Below are 18,675 nucleotides of genomic sequence, written 5' to 3'. Positions count from 1 at the left end.
TCTGCTCCCCCTGGGGAATGCCAGTGAAACTATTTCCCCAATTTCTCTAGGTGAAATAGGCTGGAGAATTTTAAGAGGCCTTTTGTACACAGCTCTAGTTCACACCCGCTCTCATGACCATACCCCACCAGTTCCCCCAGCTTCTAAGCCAGCTTTCACCAACCCCGTGCTCTACAGATGTTTTGGACTTCATCTCCCATCATCCTTAGGTAGCATGACCTAAGCTCAGAAATGCTGGGAATTTTAGTCCAAAATGTCTGAAGGGCACCAGGTTGGGGAAACGGTTCTAAGCAAACATATATGTCATCAGTTTCTATGTTGTGTTGTTTTTATTGTTGGGTTTTTGTTCAATTTTTTTTTTTAACTTTGTGCACCACCTAAAGTATTTCTATATAGGTGGGTTATAAATTTAATAAACAGCAATAATAATAATAATAATAATAATAATAATAATAATATCATCACTTCCCTGGTTCAGTTGGAGCTTCTAGCAATGCCCCCTAAAATCTAAATGGCTTAAGTGCAGCATATTTAAGGTCTCTCCCCTTCTACTTCATTATGCCCTTGATGGTCTTATTCAGCGGCAAACTGATAGCTTCCTCATTCACAGCTGACATCTTCCTGGAGGTCACCACACTGCCATGGTATTGGTTTCATAGGGATCTCACATGTTCCATGTAATTTTAACTGTTGCAGGACAATCAGGAGTGGGGAGAACTGAACAGCACCGTTGGATCGGAGAGGGGTCTTTTCATTTTCCTTTGAATTCTGCATACATCAAGCAAAAAGAGCGTCCCGAAGGATCTCAACCTCAAACATGGGCCTCCCTACATGGGCGCTGGCCTTGATTGCCATCTCTTTGCTCCATCAACATGTTCACGGTGGACTCATCAAGAGGATTATTCGGCAAAAGAGAGAGGCAGGGCTCAATGTCACATTGCCAGAGGACAACCAGCCTGTGGTCTTTAACCACGTCTACAACATTAATGTCCCCGGGGGTTCCCTTTGTTCTGTGGACTTGGACCCAGCAAGTGGCGACTCTGAACTCAAATCTCAGATTGAGCCCAGCAAACACTATCAGGAGCACATGTTGAACGAGGAAAACCAGATCGTCTTCACGCACAGGATAAACATCCCACGGCGTGCGTGTGGCTGTGCGGCGGCCCCTGACATCAAGGAATTATTAAGCAGGCTTGAGGAACTGGAGGGACTGGTATCTTCTCTAAGAGATCAGTGTGCCAGTGGAGCTGGGTGCTGCCCCAGTGGACAAACAGTGGAAGGTATGGTAGAGAGACAATGGAGATGGTGAAAGGAGGGTGGGTTAACTTTTGGTGCTCGGCTTCAGACAGCAAAATGTCCTGATTCCTGAGCCAAAATCATGGTTACATAGGAAGCTCAGGGCCAGAACAGTTTTGTTCTCTTCTCTTCTCTGAGCTGTTATTCGTTCATTCATTTCATTTCTAATGCCACCCAATAGCTGAAGCTCTCTGGACAGTTCCCAAAAATAAACCCCCAAAGTACAACATTAAACAATCACAATGATGAAAGCGTAAAACTACAATATAAAAGGACAACCGGAATAAAACCTAGCAGCAATGCAAAGATTTAAAATACAAATGTAAAGCAGCAAAGTTAAAAGGCAATAATGCTAAAATGCTGAGAAGATAAAAAGGTCTTCACCTGGCGCCGAAAGGAGTACAATGTAGATGCCAGGTGAACCTTTCTAGGGAACCCATTCCACAGCCAGGGGGCCACAGCAGGAAAGACCCTCTTCCTGGTAGCCACCCGCCTCACTTTCTTTGGCAGGGGCTCCCGGAGAAGGGCCCCTGAAGATGAACTTAGGGTCCAGGCAGGTACATATGGAAGGAGGTGATCCCTTGGATTCAAAGCCCATTTAGGGCTTTGAATGTTAATACCAGCACTTTGAATTGGGCCCGGACTTGGACTGGCAGCCAGCGCAGCTGGAAAAGTACTGGCATGATGTGATTTATTCTGGGGGTGGTTAACCATTTCATCTCATTCCATCATCATATATGCTAATAGCAATCGCAGTCGTTGGAGTGCTGGTTCTCATGAAGCAGAAACAGCACCACCTCATGCACAAGAGGGATGTATCAGCAGACCTGGAGATACCTTAAGGTTTGCAGAAGTACCAAAAAAAAAAAAAAGTTGGTAAAAAAAAAGGCATCAGAGGCAATGTCTGTCAGGAGATCTCTGGTGACCACTCTCATGAGAACCTCCCACAACTCAACCTAGTGAGTATTGAGCATGCTCAGTTGGCATCCCATGCCTCACTGCTGTCGGGTGGGGTGAGGTTGGGGATGACAGAAAACCAGGAGGAAGGGGGAATGGAATGGAGTATCCTGAAAAGGACCACTCTCCACTGCAACATCTTTCTGCTCTTTCTTGACACTCCAAATCAACTGCCTCGCTCTGCCTAATGGTAGGGCTGGCCCTGCGGGATATCCAGATCAATGCTAGGGAACATCCTTACGTTCCTATTGACATTTGAAGCAGGGGAAATGTATGTGACAAATGATGGGGATGTGCTATAGCTGAAGTATGGAAAGATGTGCCATAAAGTAATGGAAGGTGTGGTGGGGAAAGATGTGGCAAGGATGTGGAGTATGGAAAGATGTGGTGGGGATGTGCCATAGCTGAAGTATAGAAAGTTGTGGCAAAAAGTATGGAAAGATGTGGTGGGATCATAGAAACATAGAATAGTAGGGTTGGAAGGGGCCTACAAGGCTATCGAGTCCAACCCCCTGCTCAATGCAGGAATCCAAGTCAGAGCATCCCTGACAGATGGCTGTCCAGCCTCATCTTGAATGCCTCCAGTGTGGGAGAGCCCACCACCTCCCCAGGGAATTGGTTCCATTGTCGTATTGCTCTAACACTCAGGAAGTTTTTCCTGATGTTCAGCCAGAATCTGGCTTCCTGTCACTTGAGCCCATTATTCCATGTTCTGCACTCTGGGATGATCGAGAAGAGATCCTGGCCTTCCTCTCTGGGATAACCTTTCAAGTACTTGAAGAGCGCTGTCCTATCTCCCCTCAGTCTTCTCTTCCCAAGGCTAAACATGCCCAGTTCTTCCAGTCTCTCTTCAATAGGACTTTGTTTCCAGTCCCCTGATCATCTTTGTTGCCCTCCTCTGAACCCTCTCCAGTTTGTCTGCATCCTTCTTAAAATGTGGTGCCCAGAACTGGACACAGTATTCAGATGAGGCCTAACTAGTGCTGAGTAAAGGGGAACTAGTACTTCCCGGGATTTGGAAGCTATGCTTCTATTAATGCAGCCCAATGTGGTGGGGAAAGATGTGGTCAGGATGGGAAGTATGGAAAGATGTGGTGGAGATGTGCCATAACTGAAGTATGGAATGATTCCCAGATGGTAAGTAAAGTGCTTTTAAAATATGTGCTCAGTATCAGCTAGGGCATTAGCTAGATGCCTACAGTCAGGCATTATTTGGCATCTGCCTAAAGCCAAATGTCTCCGGGGGAGCAGAAATTCTCCAGCAGCTTCTCAGGGGTGAGGCAGGCAGCTCAGCATGAGCAGTGGCAGTAGCATAGCTGCTGCTTCTTCTTCTTCTTCTTCTTCTTCTTCTTCTTCTTCTTCTTCTTCTTCTTCTTCTTCTTCTTCTTCTGTCCTCCTAAGGTTAGTGTTGTTTTTGCTTGCAAGTGACAGCATTAACAACTGTGTTTATTTATCGTATTTATGTCTTTTGTGTTTATACTGCCCAATAGCTGAAGCTCTTTTGGCATCTTATTCTTGGCCACCATTTTGTATCTTCCACAATGCCACAGACAATCCTGGGACATTGTGGTTGTATGGCCGGGTGGGTGGCAGCCACCATACAATGGTGGAGAATACTGGGAGAAAATTCTGTAAAGTGGCCTTCTCTCTGTTTGAAAAATAAAAATCTCATGATTTCCCCCCCTCAGAATAATATCTTCAGAAAAACATTGGTTCTGCTATAGAGTATAGCATTGACTTGCCAGGGCCTAGAGGGCTTTCAGTCTGTATTAGTTCAGCAAAAAAGGGGAAGAAGAGGAAGTGCAGTAGAGAAAGGTTGCTGGCGGATAATGGGTACAGGATGTATTTATTTCATCTATTTAGTCTCTTTAATAATAGATATCCCATATTTCCAAATATTTGTCAAAGAGCCTCCCAACACATCCAGAACACAAAATGCATAAAACATTCAACATTTGAAAACAAAATCAATAACAAGTCCCATTAGCAGTCTCCCCCCAAATAATAATAATCTCTCACCAATGTGACTGGTATTTTTTTTTATGACTCACCTCAAATGGTGTGCCTGGGGAGTTGTATATGTTTGTGTGTGGGGGGGGGAGGCTGGTGTTGGCCTTCCTGAGGCATCAGGCCTGCTGATGGTAATTAATGATGCATACCTGGGCTTGAGGTTTTCCAATTCAAGAGTGGCTTAAAAATACTTGTAATAAATGGCAGAATCAGCACATGTATAGAAAATTACAGCAAAAGGACCAGTCCAATAAAAAAGGGTCTTCCGCTGATACTCCAAAAACATCAGAGTTAGCACCCTGCAATCTCCCTCTGGTGACCACTCACTTAACCTCAGTAGACAGGATAATTCACCACATGATCTCGGGATGAAAGCGAGTTTGTACTGATTCTCTGAAGGATCAGGTAGTCCTTCAGAGATAACAGCTGACTGGTAAGATGAAGTCAAGAAGCCCTTTCCTCTCCTGTGCTATCCTTGGAAGAAAGAGCATATGTTGTCTTTCCGCTGTGTTGGGCTTTCACTGCTTCTCACTGTTGCCACCACCTCTTGCAAAAGATTATTAGGAAAGGGCAGTCTGTGCTGATCATGTGAGGCAGGAGGAAGGGCTGATGCGCAGTGGGTGAGTGAACTTACGGAACTTTGTTTTCCCATAATATATTGAAAATGATGGTTGAGGCTGAGAAAGAGTAGCTTGCCTAAGGCCACCTAGTAAGACAGAAGATTCAAATCAGGGACATCTGGAGAATCTGGAGAGCTCAATCTCTTAGACTCTACACTACTATATCTCCTCTGATGACTTTGGGCAAGTCCTAAGCTCAGAGCCCAGGAGCACATAACCCCATGAGTAACACACTGCACAAAAAGAATCCTGGGCAATCAGGCCTACCATTGCACCATGATTGTTTTCTATCTGCCCTCCCTCTCCCCTCACCTCCATATATAATCATTGCAAGTGTAGGCAGCAGTAATGCCACAGAGGACAATGATTCAATTGAACCCAAAATGTGGTCTGAAGGCACATGAGGCAGCCACCTTGCTGAAGATAAGCAGGTCTGGGTCTGGTCAGTGCTTGGAAGCGAGACCACCTGGGAACCACATGTAGCCACCTTGAGTTCCACAATGGAAGAAAAGTGGGATAGAAATGAAATAAATAAATGAAATAAATAAATAAAGCTATGTCAAGTTCTGGTTAATTCAATTTCAGGATTTAATTTTAGTAATTGTCCAAGTTTAAACCAGAATTCAGAAGGAACACTCTGCATAGCAGAGGGATCCACAGGAACCATAAAAGAACAGAACAGGGGAGATCCCTTGGTCCCTATATCCCCTTACCCCCTTTTTATTGCCATCATTGGGGATAACATGCTTTCTTGTTTCACTGGTATAGGTCGCGTTGATGCCACGCCATACTGCAGTGGGCGGGGAAACTACAGCAATGACATCTGTGGCTGCATCTGTGAACCTGGCTGGAAAGGACCCAACTGCTCTGAAGCAGAATGTCCCTGGAATTGCAACGGTAGGGGCCAGTGCATCAATGGCAAGTGCATTTGCGATGAAGGTTACACTGGGGATGACTGCGGACAACTGACATGTCCAGGGGACTGCAATGACCAAGGCAAATGCGTCGACGGGCAGTGCGTGTGCTTTGATGGATATGCTGGAGAGGACTGCAGCCAGGAGGTCTGCCTGGTGCCGTGCAGCCAACACGGAAAGTGTGTGAACGGACAATGCATCTGTGAGGACGGCTTTGGCGGGGCAGACTGTAGCCAGCCCCTGTGCCTCAACAACTGCAATAACCGGGGGCGGTGCATGGAAGAGGAGTGCGTGTGTGATGAAGGTTACACCGGCGAAGACTGTAGTGAGCTGATTTGCCCCAATGACTGCTATGACCGAGGCCGCTGTGTCAACGGGACCTGCTATTGCGAAAGCAGCTTCACCGGGGAAGACTGCGGCGAGGTGGCCTGTCCCAGCAATTGCCACAACAATGGCCGCTGCGACAATGGGGCATGTCTCTGTTATGAAGGCTTCACAGGGGACGACTGTGGCAATCGGAGGTGCCCCAACGACTGCCACAAACGTGGCCGTTGCATCGACGGGCAGTGTGTGTGCGGTGAAGGTTTCTTGGGCATCGACTGTGGAGAAGTGAGGTGCCCCAACGACTGCCACAAACGTGGCCGTTGTGTTGACGGCCAGTGTGTGTGTGATGAGGGCTTCATGGGAGAGGACTGCAGTGAGCTGCGGTGCCCCAGCGACTGCAGCAACCGGGGCCGTTGTGTTGACGGGCAGTGCGAGTGTGATGAGGGCTTCATGGGCCCAGGCTGCAGAGATCTAAAATGCCCCAACGACTGCCACAACCGAGGGCGGTGTGTCAACGGGCAGTGCGTGTGCGACGAGGGCTTTGTGGGTGAGGACTGCGGCGAGCTGAGATGCCCCAATGACTGCCACAGCCGTGGACGCTGTATCGACGGCAAGTGCGTGTGTGATGAGGCCTTCACTGGGGTCGACTGTGGTGAGCTGCGGTGTCCCAGCGACTGCAATGGCCACGGACTCTGCATCCACGGCCAGTGCATGTGCGATGAGGGCTACATGGGCGAAGACTGTGCTGAACGGACCTGCCCCAGTGACTGCCACAACCGCGGGCAATGTGTCAATGGCCAGTGCGTGTGCAATGAAGGCTTTGTGGGCGTCGACTGCCAGGAACTGGCCTGTGTGAACAACTGCAGTGACCGAGGCCGTTGCATCAATGGGCAATGTGCCTGTGATGAGGGCTTCACTGGGGTGGACTGCAGCCAACGCCAATGTCCCAAAGAGTGCAGCAACCGAGGGCAATGCGTCGATGGCGTGTGCGTGTGCGATGAGGGATACCAGGGGCCCGACTGCAGCAAACCTTCCTGTCCTAACAACTGCAATGATCTTGGTCTCTGTGTCAATGGGAGATGTGTCTGTGAAGAAGGCTATGTAGGCGATGACTGCTCAGATAGTAAGTGCAGCTGACACATTGGCCAGCATGAAAATGGTCAACCTTGACACAAGATGTGGCATAAGTGCCATGCCCATAATTTATGTATCCGTTTGTGCACAAAGTGGGTTGTGGCTTCTAAAACACATGTGAAGGTGGCATAGTAGAGATTTGGTTGTGTTTCTACACATGTAGACATACTTTGCCCCCTGTCCCCATGTACATTCCTATAGGAAAACCATCATGGGGCATGACCATCCCATTGGATCAGACCATAAATCAGCCATTCTTTATGTGACATAGTGTCATTCCAGGGGCATTCGGGTGGCTGGGTGGGGGATGGCAGGTGGTGATGATCAGCCAGGCACATCTGGAATCTCATAGTGACCAACCAGGTACCTCAGCAATCTCATAAGTGATGGCCATCCCTTGTTCCTAGCACCTGCATTCAAAGTTATACCTCTGAACATGGAGGTTCAATTTATTTATGGTGGCTCTTACGCATTGATAGATAAGTGCTCTATGAAGCTCCTTAATAATTCCTAAAGCCATCTCAGCTCATGGCCATTACATCTTCCAGCAGTGAATTATATAAGTTCAGTAGCCATTGTATACATGAGCAATGTTGTTTCTTGTGTCCAAAACAGCTCTATTGAATCATATTAATCTCCTTCAAAATCCATAGAAAATTCAAGATGGTCCCCTACAGATCCCCATAACGCTTTCAATTCTTGAGACATACAATCCCTTCTCCTGTTACATTTTTAACCAATAATTTTATATATGGTTGAAGTCCCTATCCCATACCCATAGCCATGGGGTGAGCAACAGCAAATACATCAAACTCTCTCTCTCTCTCTCTCTCACACACACACACACACACACACACACACACACACCCTACCAAATCAAATGCCCTCTTCCACAGATAATGCTACCTCCATCCTCTTTAATCTCCTATATTTCCCATGGGCTTCAGAACACAAGGGTTAAATATACTCCATCTAAATTCTAAAATACTAACCTCAACTCTTGCAGAAAAGAATGCAGTCCTACTTAAGGACTAGCAGATTTCCTGTGGCAGAAACTATTTATTGTTAAGGTGCCACAAGTAGGATGGGTAGATGCAAAAGAGAACAGGGGCTCCTGCACCTTCATGAATTTCAGCAGGTCTAGCTTGTCATGGAAGATGCATTTGCTAAAAATCCCTCTTCTACACAAAGGAACAGGAGACCTGTCCATTCTTGCATCTGGCCACCCTAGCCACAACATGTCTTCTTCTTCTTCTTCTTCTTCTTCTTCTTCTTCTTCTTCTTCTTCTTCTTCTTCTTCTTCTCCTTCTTGTTTGTTTCAACTGATAGACATGGTTGTTGTTGTTGTTGTTCAGTCATTAAGTCATGCCTGACTCTTCGTGACCCCATGGACCATAGCATGCTGCTCTGCACATACAGCTTCTTATCGGCAGCTGGCTGGGGCAAGAAGGAAGTTGGAACTGAGCAATGGGCTCAGCAAAATCATCTTCCTTAAAGGCAGCCTAAAAATAATTACAGAAATCTGGCATAGTCCTTTTTAGACTGTACTATGTTGCATAGCAGGTGGGGGTGCCAATTTTGAATGCTCCATTACAATAAAAGCAACAACAAAACCCAGACTCCCTACATATACAATTCCATTGCATCAGTGGCAAAGAACAGGCATGATTCCCACCTGCAACAATAAAATACATAAAAACAGTTACAATATTAAAAGTGATAAAACACATAAAAACAATAAAAATAACAATAAAAGCCAACAATAAAACTGACAATTATGTTAACAGTAGCAACAGCAACAGTAGCAGTCATATCAATAGAAGGCCAAGGTAAAATAATACGTTTTCAAGGCCTTCTTAAAAGTCTGCAATGACAGAGCATGGTGGACATCCAAAGGCAGCATGTTCCAAAGATGTGGGGTCACTGCAGAGAAGGCCCTCTCATGTGTGTTCACCCACCTGACTGCTCTCACAGGTGGGCAAGTGAGAAGGACCTCTCTTTCTGATCTTAAAGTGTGGGCAGGCTGATATGGGTGTTGGCGGTCCTCCGAGTAACTTGGTCCCAATTTGCTTGCTTGCTTGCTTCCTTTCTTCCTTCCTTCCTTCCTTCCTTCCTTCCTTCCTTTCTTGTTTGTTTGTTTACATGTGGGATGAGGGGAATCCTTGAAAACAAAAAGACAATTCCCCATCTGTGGTCCAAATGGTTCCCTCCAGTGAGCTCTCTTTCACTCTCACATGATTTTACTGCATATGCAGCTCAGCCCATAGTACAGCATAGTTGAGTCAGTTTTACAAATGCAAGTCCTTTGGTGACTATTTTTTTTTTCTTATCTTCCTGCCAGTATCTCCTCCAAAAGATCTGATGGTTACAGATGTGACAGATAAGACTGTCAACTTGGAATGGAAGAATGAAAACATCGTCACTGAATACCTCATCACTTACATTCCAACTGGCATTGGTGGCTTGGAGATGCAGTTCCGTGTACCTGGCAACAAAACGTCGGCCACCATCCGTGAGCTTGAGCCTGGTGTGGAATATTTCATCCGTGTCTTCGCCATCCTAAAGAACAAGAAGAGCATTCCAATTAGTGCCCGGGTCGCCACCTGTGAGTACATCAAAGGCCAACAGAACCCTCTTGGCAAACTTGTTTGTTGACAAAATGATTTCTGTAACATGGAGAACGTGGGTGTGTCTCTGTTAGTTTCTACGTTTTCAAGAGGCTTAGCCTCAACATAACTAATGATGCTGGTGAATTTGGAATTAGGCCACTTCAGAATCCTTCTCCCAAGACATCTCCGATATTTTCACATGGCTCATACTGAGTTTTGTACCTACCACCCTGCCTACCAGTTTACTCCACTCCCCAAGCAAATTTTCACTCGTGAAGGAGGGGAACTGGCCATGGGGAAGATTCACTCTTAAAAAAGAGCTCTGATGGGCTTTATCTTTAAGGCCTTAATGTTCCTGAACATGCATTAATTTTTGATGTGGTAGGTAGGTTGTATAATTTCCTCTGCTTCTCAGTTCAAAGAATTGAGGTGGGAGGCAGAGGAAGCTACAGAACCAATGCCACCCTGGCAGGAAATGGTAACACCCATGCATGTCCAAGCCTATAGGAGTCCTGTCACCTTCGAGTAGGGATGGGTGAACATGTAATATCTGAGCTCACTGAGGTTGTCTGAATTCTTGATTGAAGCTCATTTTGCTTCATTCACATTCCCAAATGCCAGTGTCTTTTTTTTTTCCCATCAAGAAACAATATGTTATTTTTTTTTTAAGTGCGTATTTTCCCCAGTCGAAAATGTGCATTTCCTCCCATAGGCTAAAGCATGAGAACACAGATTTTGTGGGGAAATTTGCAGAAGTGCACAAGTGTGCACATGCACATTTTTCAACATGAATGCAAGTTCAAGAAACTGTGAGTTTCCTGAGGGCTGTGTCCCTGCTCGTTTTCGCATGTGGGGTTGAGAACCGGACATGTTTGCATGATTCGCAAACAGGAATGAAATTATGGTACTCCTTCAAGCACCTTTAGTATGAGCCAAGGGTAGGAGATCTGTCCTGTCTGCAAAAGCCCCTCCACACAACCAGTGCCTCCACCCCCCCCCCCGATTTAATAAGTTCAGGGGAAGACTGTGTGTGAGGGGATCTCGCCAGGAGAGCTGAAGTCACGTTTCTCAAGGTTTGGGTTTTCCAAGTTTGCTCAGACAGACCCCCAAACCTAAGAATTTCCTGAGAAACCTCAGGGAAAAAACCAAAAGAATTGGGTGATTTGGGAGGAATTTAGCCATCACTAGATACAGTAATTACAGGCTCAACAATAAGGGAAGGGAACATGTTTTCTTTTTCTCACCCTGCCCTTTGACTGTGCCAGGGGGAAGGCATTAATCATGGCCATTACTCTGATTTAGCTTTGCCCATCACCACAAAGCCAAATCTGAGTGAGGGAAATGTTTCCTGCCCTTACTCTAATGTCATATTGTATAGCCAAATTGGGCAGGGAGGGATGGCACCATGCAACAGAGGGGAGGGTGGTTTTTGCCAGTTGTGTTAAGTTGAGCAGTCCCTTTGTGCTTGTTCATAGCCCCTCCACCAGGAAATGCTAATGAGGAGCTCTTTGCAGCTTGAAAATAGGGTGTTGAAGTTGGAGAGGCTGTTTTGGCTCCCCTTTTGAGTGGTGGTAGAAAATACATGTGTTAGTCTGTTTCCAGTGTGTCACATTCCCTGTTTGTCTCTATGAATTTCATCATACTGGTTTACAACTAGTGTTCTAACATATAATTTAATTACATTTCCATAACACTCAATACTCTACAATATTGTGTGCATATGTTTGAACTGTTCTTTCATGGATAATGTCCTCCATTATTTGAATGGATGTTGTTCTTCTTCATATCTTCTGTTACCTGATCACAGAGTGCCTGCGAAGAAATGTAATTTATTCAGGTGAAACCATACCTCATGCCCTTTCTTTCTGCTTGTGCTTCTCAGACTTGCCTGCCCCAGATGGTTTGAAGTTCAAATCTGTTAAAGAGACATCAGTGGAGGTGGAGTGGGATGCCCTGGACATTCCATTCAGTGGGTGGGAGATCGTCTTTAACAGCCTGGTAAGGAAGAATTCAATGCATGAGTCTTTCGTTGTGACTTGAAAGATCTGGCTTCCATTCTTGCTTCTTAAGATATCAATGGATTGACCCTTGCATTGCAGAAAGAAGAAGACAATGGGGGAATAAGGAGCAGTCTGAAGAGGCCACAAACATCATATCTGCAACCTGGCCTGGCTCCAGGACAACAGTATAATGTGTCTCTTTATGTTGTGAAGAATCAGACCAGAGGACCTGGCCTCTCTAGAATAGTGACAACAAGTAAGTAGCCATTGGATGTCATTCGGCTATGTCAACTGAGAAGGCAAATTAAGGAAAAGATAATTCTCTGCGTGTGCCTGCAGTGGCTGTCAGAACTGATAACTTTTACAGTCACCCAGAACCTTCTCACCATATGGAGGCTTTTTTTAGAGTGACTATGAACACCAGAGCAATATATGTTTTTAATTATTTATGCATCTATGAATTCCCCACTCTTATCTTACAGAAGGGGCAATGTGTGAGTTCTGAAAAGTGTTCTACCAATTTTGGAATTGTGTTCTATGACTGTATTGGCATTTAATCAAGAGGTACAAATGCTTGGTAAACTTAAAGCAAGACTTGTTTCAGGTCATGATTTGAGGACCCTCAGCCCCTCAGATAAATTTTGCTAAGCTGATCAATGTGAATTTAACACCCTTCAAAATTCCTGTGGGTCATAGAATAGTAGGGTTGGAAGGGGCCTATATGATATGGCTTGTTGTATTCAAATGTTTTAAATTCCTGCCTTGTCTTTTTCTTCTGCACCAGGACTTGATGCCCCCAGCCAGATTGAGGCAAAGGATGTTACAGACACCACAGCTCTGATCACATGGTTTAAACCCTTAGCTGAGATTGATGGTGTTGAGTTGACCTTTGGGCCCAAGGATTCCCCAGGGGACCGAACATCAGTTGACCTCTCAGAGGACGAAAGCCAGTACTCCATTGGCAATCTGAGGCCACACACAGAGTATGAGGTGACACTAGTGTCCCATCGTGGAGATATGAAAAGCGACCACATGATAGAAACCTTCGTCACCGGTGAGAAATTGTCATTCTCTCTAGTTCCCTTCCACTCAGCTCCAATCCACGCCTGTAATGTTGTGTAGATCTCCCTTTATGGCCACAATCTACAAAACATTATCTTCCCAGAAATGCCCCAGCTGCCAGTGTTGTGCAAGATGGTGGCTCGGGGAAGGAGCGTGAGGGCTGCTGGGCACTCGCAGACTCCACAATGCTTGCAGACGTGTCTGGTGAGTGCTGCATGGTCCGTGAATGGGAGTCAAGGGGTGAGTGAGGGGGAGCCCGTTGGACTCCACGCCCATATCGGGTGCCCACAACATCCCTACGAAACACCAATTTCCCTGAAGGCAAACTGGTGTTGCCCATGAAAACGCACACACACACACAATACCCAAGCAAGTCATACAGACACACACATCAACCAGGCAAAACATATACCACACCCAAAAAAACAAACCACCTACCCCACCCCTACCCCCAACAGGAAAAGAACACACACAGGCAGGCAAAACACCCCCTTGCTCCCACCACCCCCTCTGGCCGACCAGAAAGTTCCATACCACCCATCAACTTACATTTTTCTTTTTTCTCTCAGTGGCTGGGCACACTTCATAATGAAGCATTTGGCTGCAACACCCCCCCCCCGCCGCCCCAATTGTTGTTGTTGGGGGTGGGGAGAGGCATTCTTGGAAATGAAGTTGGTGGTGGCTAACCTCATGGAGAACTTGTTTTTAATTTAAAACATCAGGAGGGGCTGGGAGCCTGGTGGGTGTCAAAAGAGGTGCCTGCAGGCACATTGCTCTGATGTGGCTACAGTAGGGATGTATGGATCCCCTTACCTCGCGTCCATGGGGGGGAGGAAGGCCGGGGGGGAGGCGATCCATTCCTCCCCCTGGAATCCTCAACGGGGGGGAGGCGATCCGTTCCTCCCCCCTGGAATCCTCAACGGGGGGGAGGCGATCCGTTCCTCCCCCCTGGAATCCGAGCTGGCCGGCTCTTCTCTGCGGAGCTGCCAGCCGGCTCCATCCTGGCTCCTACAATGTTCTCCGGAAACAAATGGTGTCAGCTACGCCATTTGTGTCCCCGTTTCTTCTTGCGATAGGATACGCCTCTCTATTTACATAAAGACTTACATAGCCTATCGCGTGAAAACCCAGGGACTAGGGATGGCAGAGAATTCCGCCACGAATCTCAGTGAGGCCGAATGCCAGTGCATTCGGCCGCCCAAACTCTGTGGTGGAATAGCCTGCCACCCCTCTGCCCCCCCCCCCGCAGATCCCCCCCGGGACGAGACTTATCTGGGGCGGATCTTCCGGGCGGCGGCAGCTCCAGCGGCAGCTACGGCGGCGGCTGGTCTTCTGACCAGCTGCCGCCGCCGCCATTTCCAGTGTTGGGGGGGGGGAAGACGTAATAGGCTATGTAAATCTTTACGTAGCCTATCACGTCTGACTTAAAAAAAAAAAAAAAAACACGCCCGTACGCAAATGGCGGCTATGGCCGCCGCCATTTGCATTCCTTATTTTGGGCCGTCTTAGTCTACGTAAATATTTACGTAGACTAAGTCGGCCCAAAATAAGGAACCCAAATGGCGGCGGCTGTAGCCACCGCCATTTGCGTACGCACATTTTTGTTTTTTGTTTTAAAGTCAGATGTGATAGGCTATGTAAAGATTTACGTAGCCTATCACGGCTGACTACAGGGACGCAAACGGCTTTGCATCCCTGCTAGCCAGTGGCTGGATGTCCGGTTGCTGGTGGAGCCGGCCGGTGGCTCCGCGGAATCCCCGTGGAGCAGAGCCGGCCGGCCAGGATTCCGGGGGGAGGGACGGAGTGCCTCCCCCCCCAGCAGAAGCCAGTGGAGCCAGGTAAGGGCAATTTCATACATCCCTACCAGGGGCGCAAATGGCATCCACTACGCCATCTGCGTCCCTGTTTTTTCATGCGATAGGCTACGTAAGTGTCTACGTAAATAGAGACACATAGCCTATCATGAGGGAAAATAGGGACGCAAACGGCGTAGCGGATAGGGATGTCAGAGTATTCCGCCACAGATCTCGGTGAGGCCAAATGCCAGTGCATTCATCCCCCCGAAATCCATGGTGGAACGGCATGCCACCCCTCCGCCCCTACGGATCCCCCCCAAGATGAGACTTACCTGGGGCGGATATTCCGGACGGCAGTGGCTCCAGCAGCGGCGGCGGCAGCTGGTCTTCCGAACGGCTGCTGCCGCTGCCATTTGCAGTCTGTTCCCCCCCCCCCATTCATGATAGGCTATGTAAAGACTTACGTAGCCTATCATGTCTGGGTTTTAAAAAAAGGCGTACACAAATGGCGGCAAAAATAAAAGGGAATGCCCACTACGCTATTTGCGTTCCCCCTTATTTTCACTGTCTTACTCTATGTAAATATTTATGTAGACTAAGAAGGCCAAAAATAAGGAACACAAATGGCGGCGGCCGTAGCTGCCGCCATTTGCATTCACGGTTTTTTTTTTAACCCAGACGTGATAGGCTACATAAGTCTTTACATAGCCTATCACGGCTGAATATAGGGACACAAACGGCGGCGACTACGGCAGCCACCATTTGCATCCCTGCTAGCCAGTGGCCGGATGTCCGGCTGCTGGCGGAGCCGGCTGGTGGCTTTGCAGAATCCCCGTGGAGCGGAGCCGGCTGGCCAGGATTCCGGGGGGAGGCGCAGAGCGCCTCCGCCCCGGCGAGGATTCTGGGGGGAGGGACGGAGCGCCTCCCCCCCCAGTGGAACCCGGCGGAGCCAGGTAAGAAGGGTTTCGTACACCCCTAGTAGCAGATGCCATTTTTGTCTGATCACTTACTTCCGGGTTCCGCACAGATGGCGGAACAGAACCGGCCAGGGGCAGATATTCAGTCCGGAGAGGCACAGGTAAGTGCATTTGTTCCACCGCGGACTTCTGGAGGCCAAATTCACTGGAATTAAGCCTCATTGGAGTCCACAGTGGATTCTGCAGACATCCATAGCCTGCAGTCCTGATGGCTCTATGCTACCTCCAGTACCAGAAGCAGTCTGACTATGTACACCAGTTGCTGGGGAATATGGGTAGGAGCGTGCTGTTTCATTCACGTCCTGCTTGTGGGTTTTCCATCGTCAGCTGGTTGGCCAGTGTGTGAACAGAATGCTGGACTAGATGGACCTCGATCTGATCCAGCAGGTTTCTTCTTATGTTTGCATGTTATCTCAAGCAAATCAGAAAGTAGCCTGCCCCCCTCCCTTGTTTCTGAGTGGCCCTGAGAAGGGAGAAAGAAGGTCTGATCCAGCATGGCTCTTCATATCTTTTTAGTGGTGCCAATGGGCACCATGTTGGGGACCCCAGCTCTATCACACTGATATGAAAAGTATTCTGCCATGGTGAAGAGGTGGCTCATAATTACTGAGCCAATTCTGAATAGACTTGAGTTCATTCATCTCCAGGGGAGGCAGGTGGCTCTAATTTCATTTTGGGGGAGATTCCATTCTGGGTTTTAGTTACAAGCAGCCAGAGGTCTAAAGGAGCTATCCAACATGCTGGAGCCATTTTAGGAATAGGCTTCAGCAGCTTGGATAGCTCCTTTAGGATTTTGGGTGGCTGTCACTAAAACCCAGAATGGAATCTCTGCCCCACCTTCATTGGAGCCACCAGCCTCCCCTGCACATCTCATAGGAAAAGTACCTAAAATTGCTTTATCCCAGGGCCCTGCCCTAAGATTCTGCATGGGGATGCTTGCCCAATTTGATCTTTCCAAAGTCTGATGAAAACTGATCTGATCCTCTCTTTCTAGACTAATGTGCAGAGCAGAACATAATTATCCCATCCTTCTGCACACTGACCCATCCTTCTGCATAGTGCATACTCAAAGTTTGCTAACAAGGACATTACACTCTTCCTTCTCCTTTTGCCTAGATTTGGATGCTCCAAAAAATCTGAAACGCCTCTCTCAGACAGATAGCACCATCACTCTGGAGTGGAAGAACAGCAAAGCAACCCCTGAAACTTACAGGATCAAGTATGCCCCCATTTCTGGTGGTGATCATGCGGAACTCACCGTGCCCAGAAGCAACCAAGCCACAACCAAAGCTACACTCACAGGTAAAATTGCTGGAAGGTTGGGAAGTTACTGCTGAACCAAATCTTTATATATGTTAATCAGTAACTAAAGCACATGTGATTTAGAGAGCAATCCTATGTCCTCTAGACAGCGTCTGGGGGAGATAGGATTTTTCAGTTTCCCAGCTCAGAGCTCATAGACAGCGCTATGAGCTTATAGCTGGGAAACGATGCTTCCCACCCCCTTATAACTTTCCAGGAGAGAACTGTGCCTCCTCCTCCGTGCCCATAACAGAAAGCACGGAAAGGTGAAAATGGGGCGTTCCTAGAGGCGGGGAGGAGAAGAGACCACAGAAGCTGTTTTAGACAGCTTCCTATGTTGTCTCCAGCCCTGTTCCCACCCCTTCCCCAAAGCTGCACTTAGACACACAAAAACATGTGTCTAAGGCAAAGTGCAGGACAACTGCAGCATGGAAGGAATCCTCTCCTCCATGCTGCTTCCACCCTAAATTGGATAGATGGTCACCTCCGATTTCAGGGGAGGTCGGAGGCGCCCATCTATCTCTATAGGGTTGTGCCCTTACTGACATTTCTTTAATCAAGTGGCAGTACAGTTCAATTTGTCTGGCTCACATTTTAATGCAAACTTACCTAAATTTGTACTTTTGTACTAATATGTGAACCAAAATTCAGTTCTCCTTCAAAATGTGCTCTTCTCCGCATTTTCCAGTGGAGTTCTCTTATCAAAAATGGTGTACAAATATGTGTATATTAGGGAAAATAATGTTAAAAAATGCTTTATATTAGGAAAATTCCTTGCCCCCCCAAAAAAAAGTATATTAGGGAAAATCATGAACAAAAAGGCAAGCATTAGGAGAAATGTGCACAAATATGCTTACGAATTTTCATGTGAGCTTTTTTCTTTAAATCTCAAAGTTCAGGACAAACCGAATTTGAGATTAGAAAAATTCTCAGTGTTCAGGATGAACCAAACATAAGATTGGGAAAACAAGAGACTGATATTTAACAGATTCATCCATCCCTAAGTGATGACGTGAATAAATTGTTGTTGTTGTTAAGGTTTGAGGCCTGGAACAGAATATGGCATTGGTGTGACAGCAGTGAAGCAGGACAGAGAGAGTGCTCCGGCCACCATTAATGTGGGAACTGGTAAGAAAACTTCATTATAAGAAGGAGAAGAATCTCCTGTCAGGGATCTCAGAGTTTAAACCAGGACCTTATAGAACCTGGCCTAGTGAGCTACTGTACTACATGTGTATTGTAGCCAGTCTTCATAGCCCTCTCCAGGCACAGAAAGGAACAGTGTCATACAACATTGCCCCCTAGGATTGGCTGACAGTATGAAGCCTTTGGACTGGTCAGGCCTGATATAGGTACTAGAAATCTGGCCTCCAGATTGCTCATTTTGGCCTCCATCTCTTCCACCTTAAGATACTGAAGTCCGGGTTCCTGAACTGGAGAATATATTATTTGGGTCTAGATTCATGTCACATCATCCACAACCTCAGTCTGGCCCCTACCATCTCCATTATGAACTCGCTAGAATAATAAGGCAGGCCAGCAAACAGAGGCTCATGATAGGTATCTCTGCCCAGTTGTGCTTTCTTGTGAGCCTTTCTCTAAAAGGCTGAGAACTGAGAAGACAGTAAGACCTTAAACCATGACTATCACCACGTGTCTAAAGCCAGTACTTTA

General features: G+C 47.1%; 1 protein-coding gene across 2 annotated transcripts in view; it reads left to right on the top strand.

Moving 5' to 3' along the window:
* Positions 1–817: 817 nt before the first annotated feature.
* TNC (tenascin C) overlaps positions 818–18,675 on the top strand; it is an 82,674-nt gene continuing 64,816 nt past the window's right edge. For both annotated transcript variants that reach the window (XM_084821088.1, XM_084821087.1), the window contains exons 1-8: positions 818–1,280; positions 5,652–7,244; positions 9,597–9,860; positions 11,747–11,862; positions 11,964–12,120; positions 12,649–12,918; positions 16,816–17,001; positions 18,040–18,129. In XM_084821088.1, coding sequence (XP_084677214.1) covers positions 818–1,280; positions 5,652–7,244; positions 9,597–9,860; positions 11,747–11,862; positions 11,964–12,120; positions 12,649–12,918; positions 16,816–17,001; positions 18,040–18,129 — 3,139 coding nt within the window. The remainder of the gene's footprint in view (positions 1,281–5,651; positions 7,245–9,596; positions 9,861–11,746; positions 11,863–11,963; positions 12,121–12,648; positions 12,919–16,815; positions 17,002–18,039; positions 18,130–18,675) is intronic.

This window comes from Heloderma suspectum, chromosome 14, assembly GCF_057233095.1.
Source record: "Heloderma suspectum isolate Gila_16-S chromosome 14, 16-S_ref, whole genome shotgun sequence".
NCBI lineage: Eukaryota > Metazoa > Chordata > Lepidosauria > Squamata > Helodermatidae > Heloderma > Heloderma suspectum.
The sequence above is the reverse complement of the archived record's forward strand: the minus strand, read 5'-3'. Positions and strand labels throughout refer to the sequence as shown.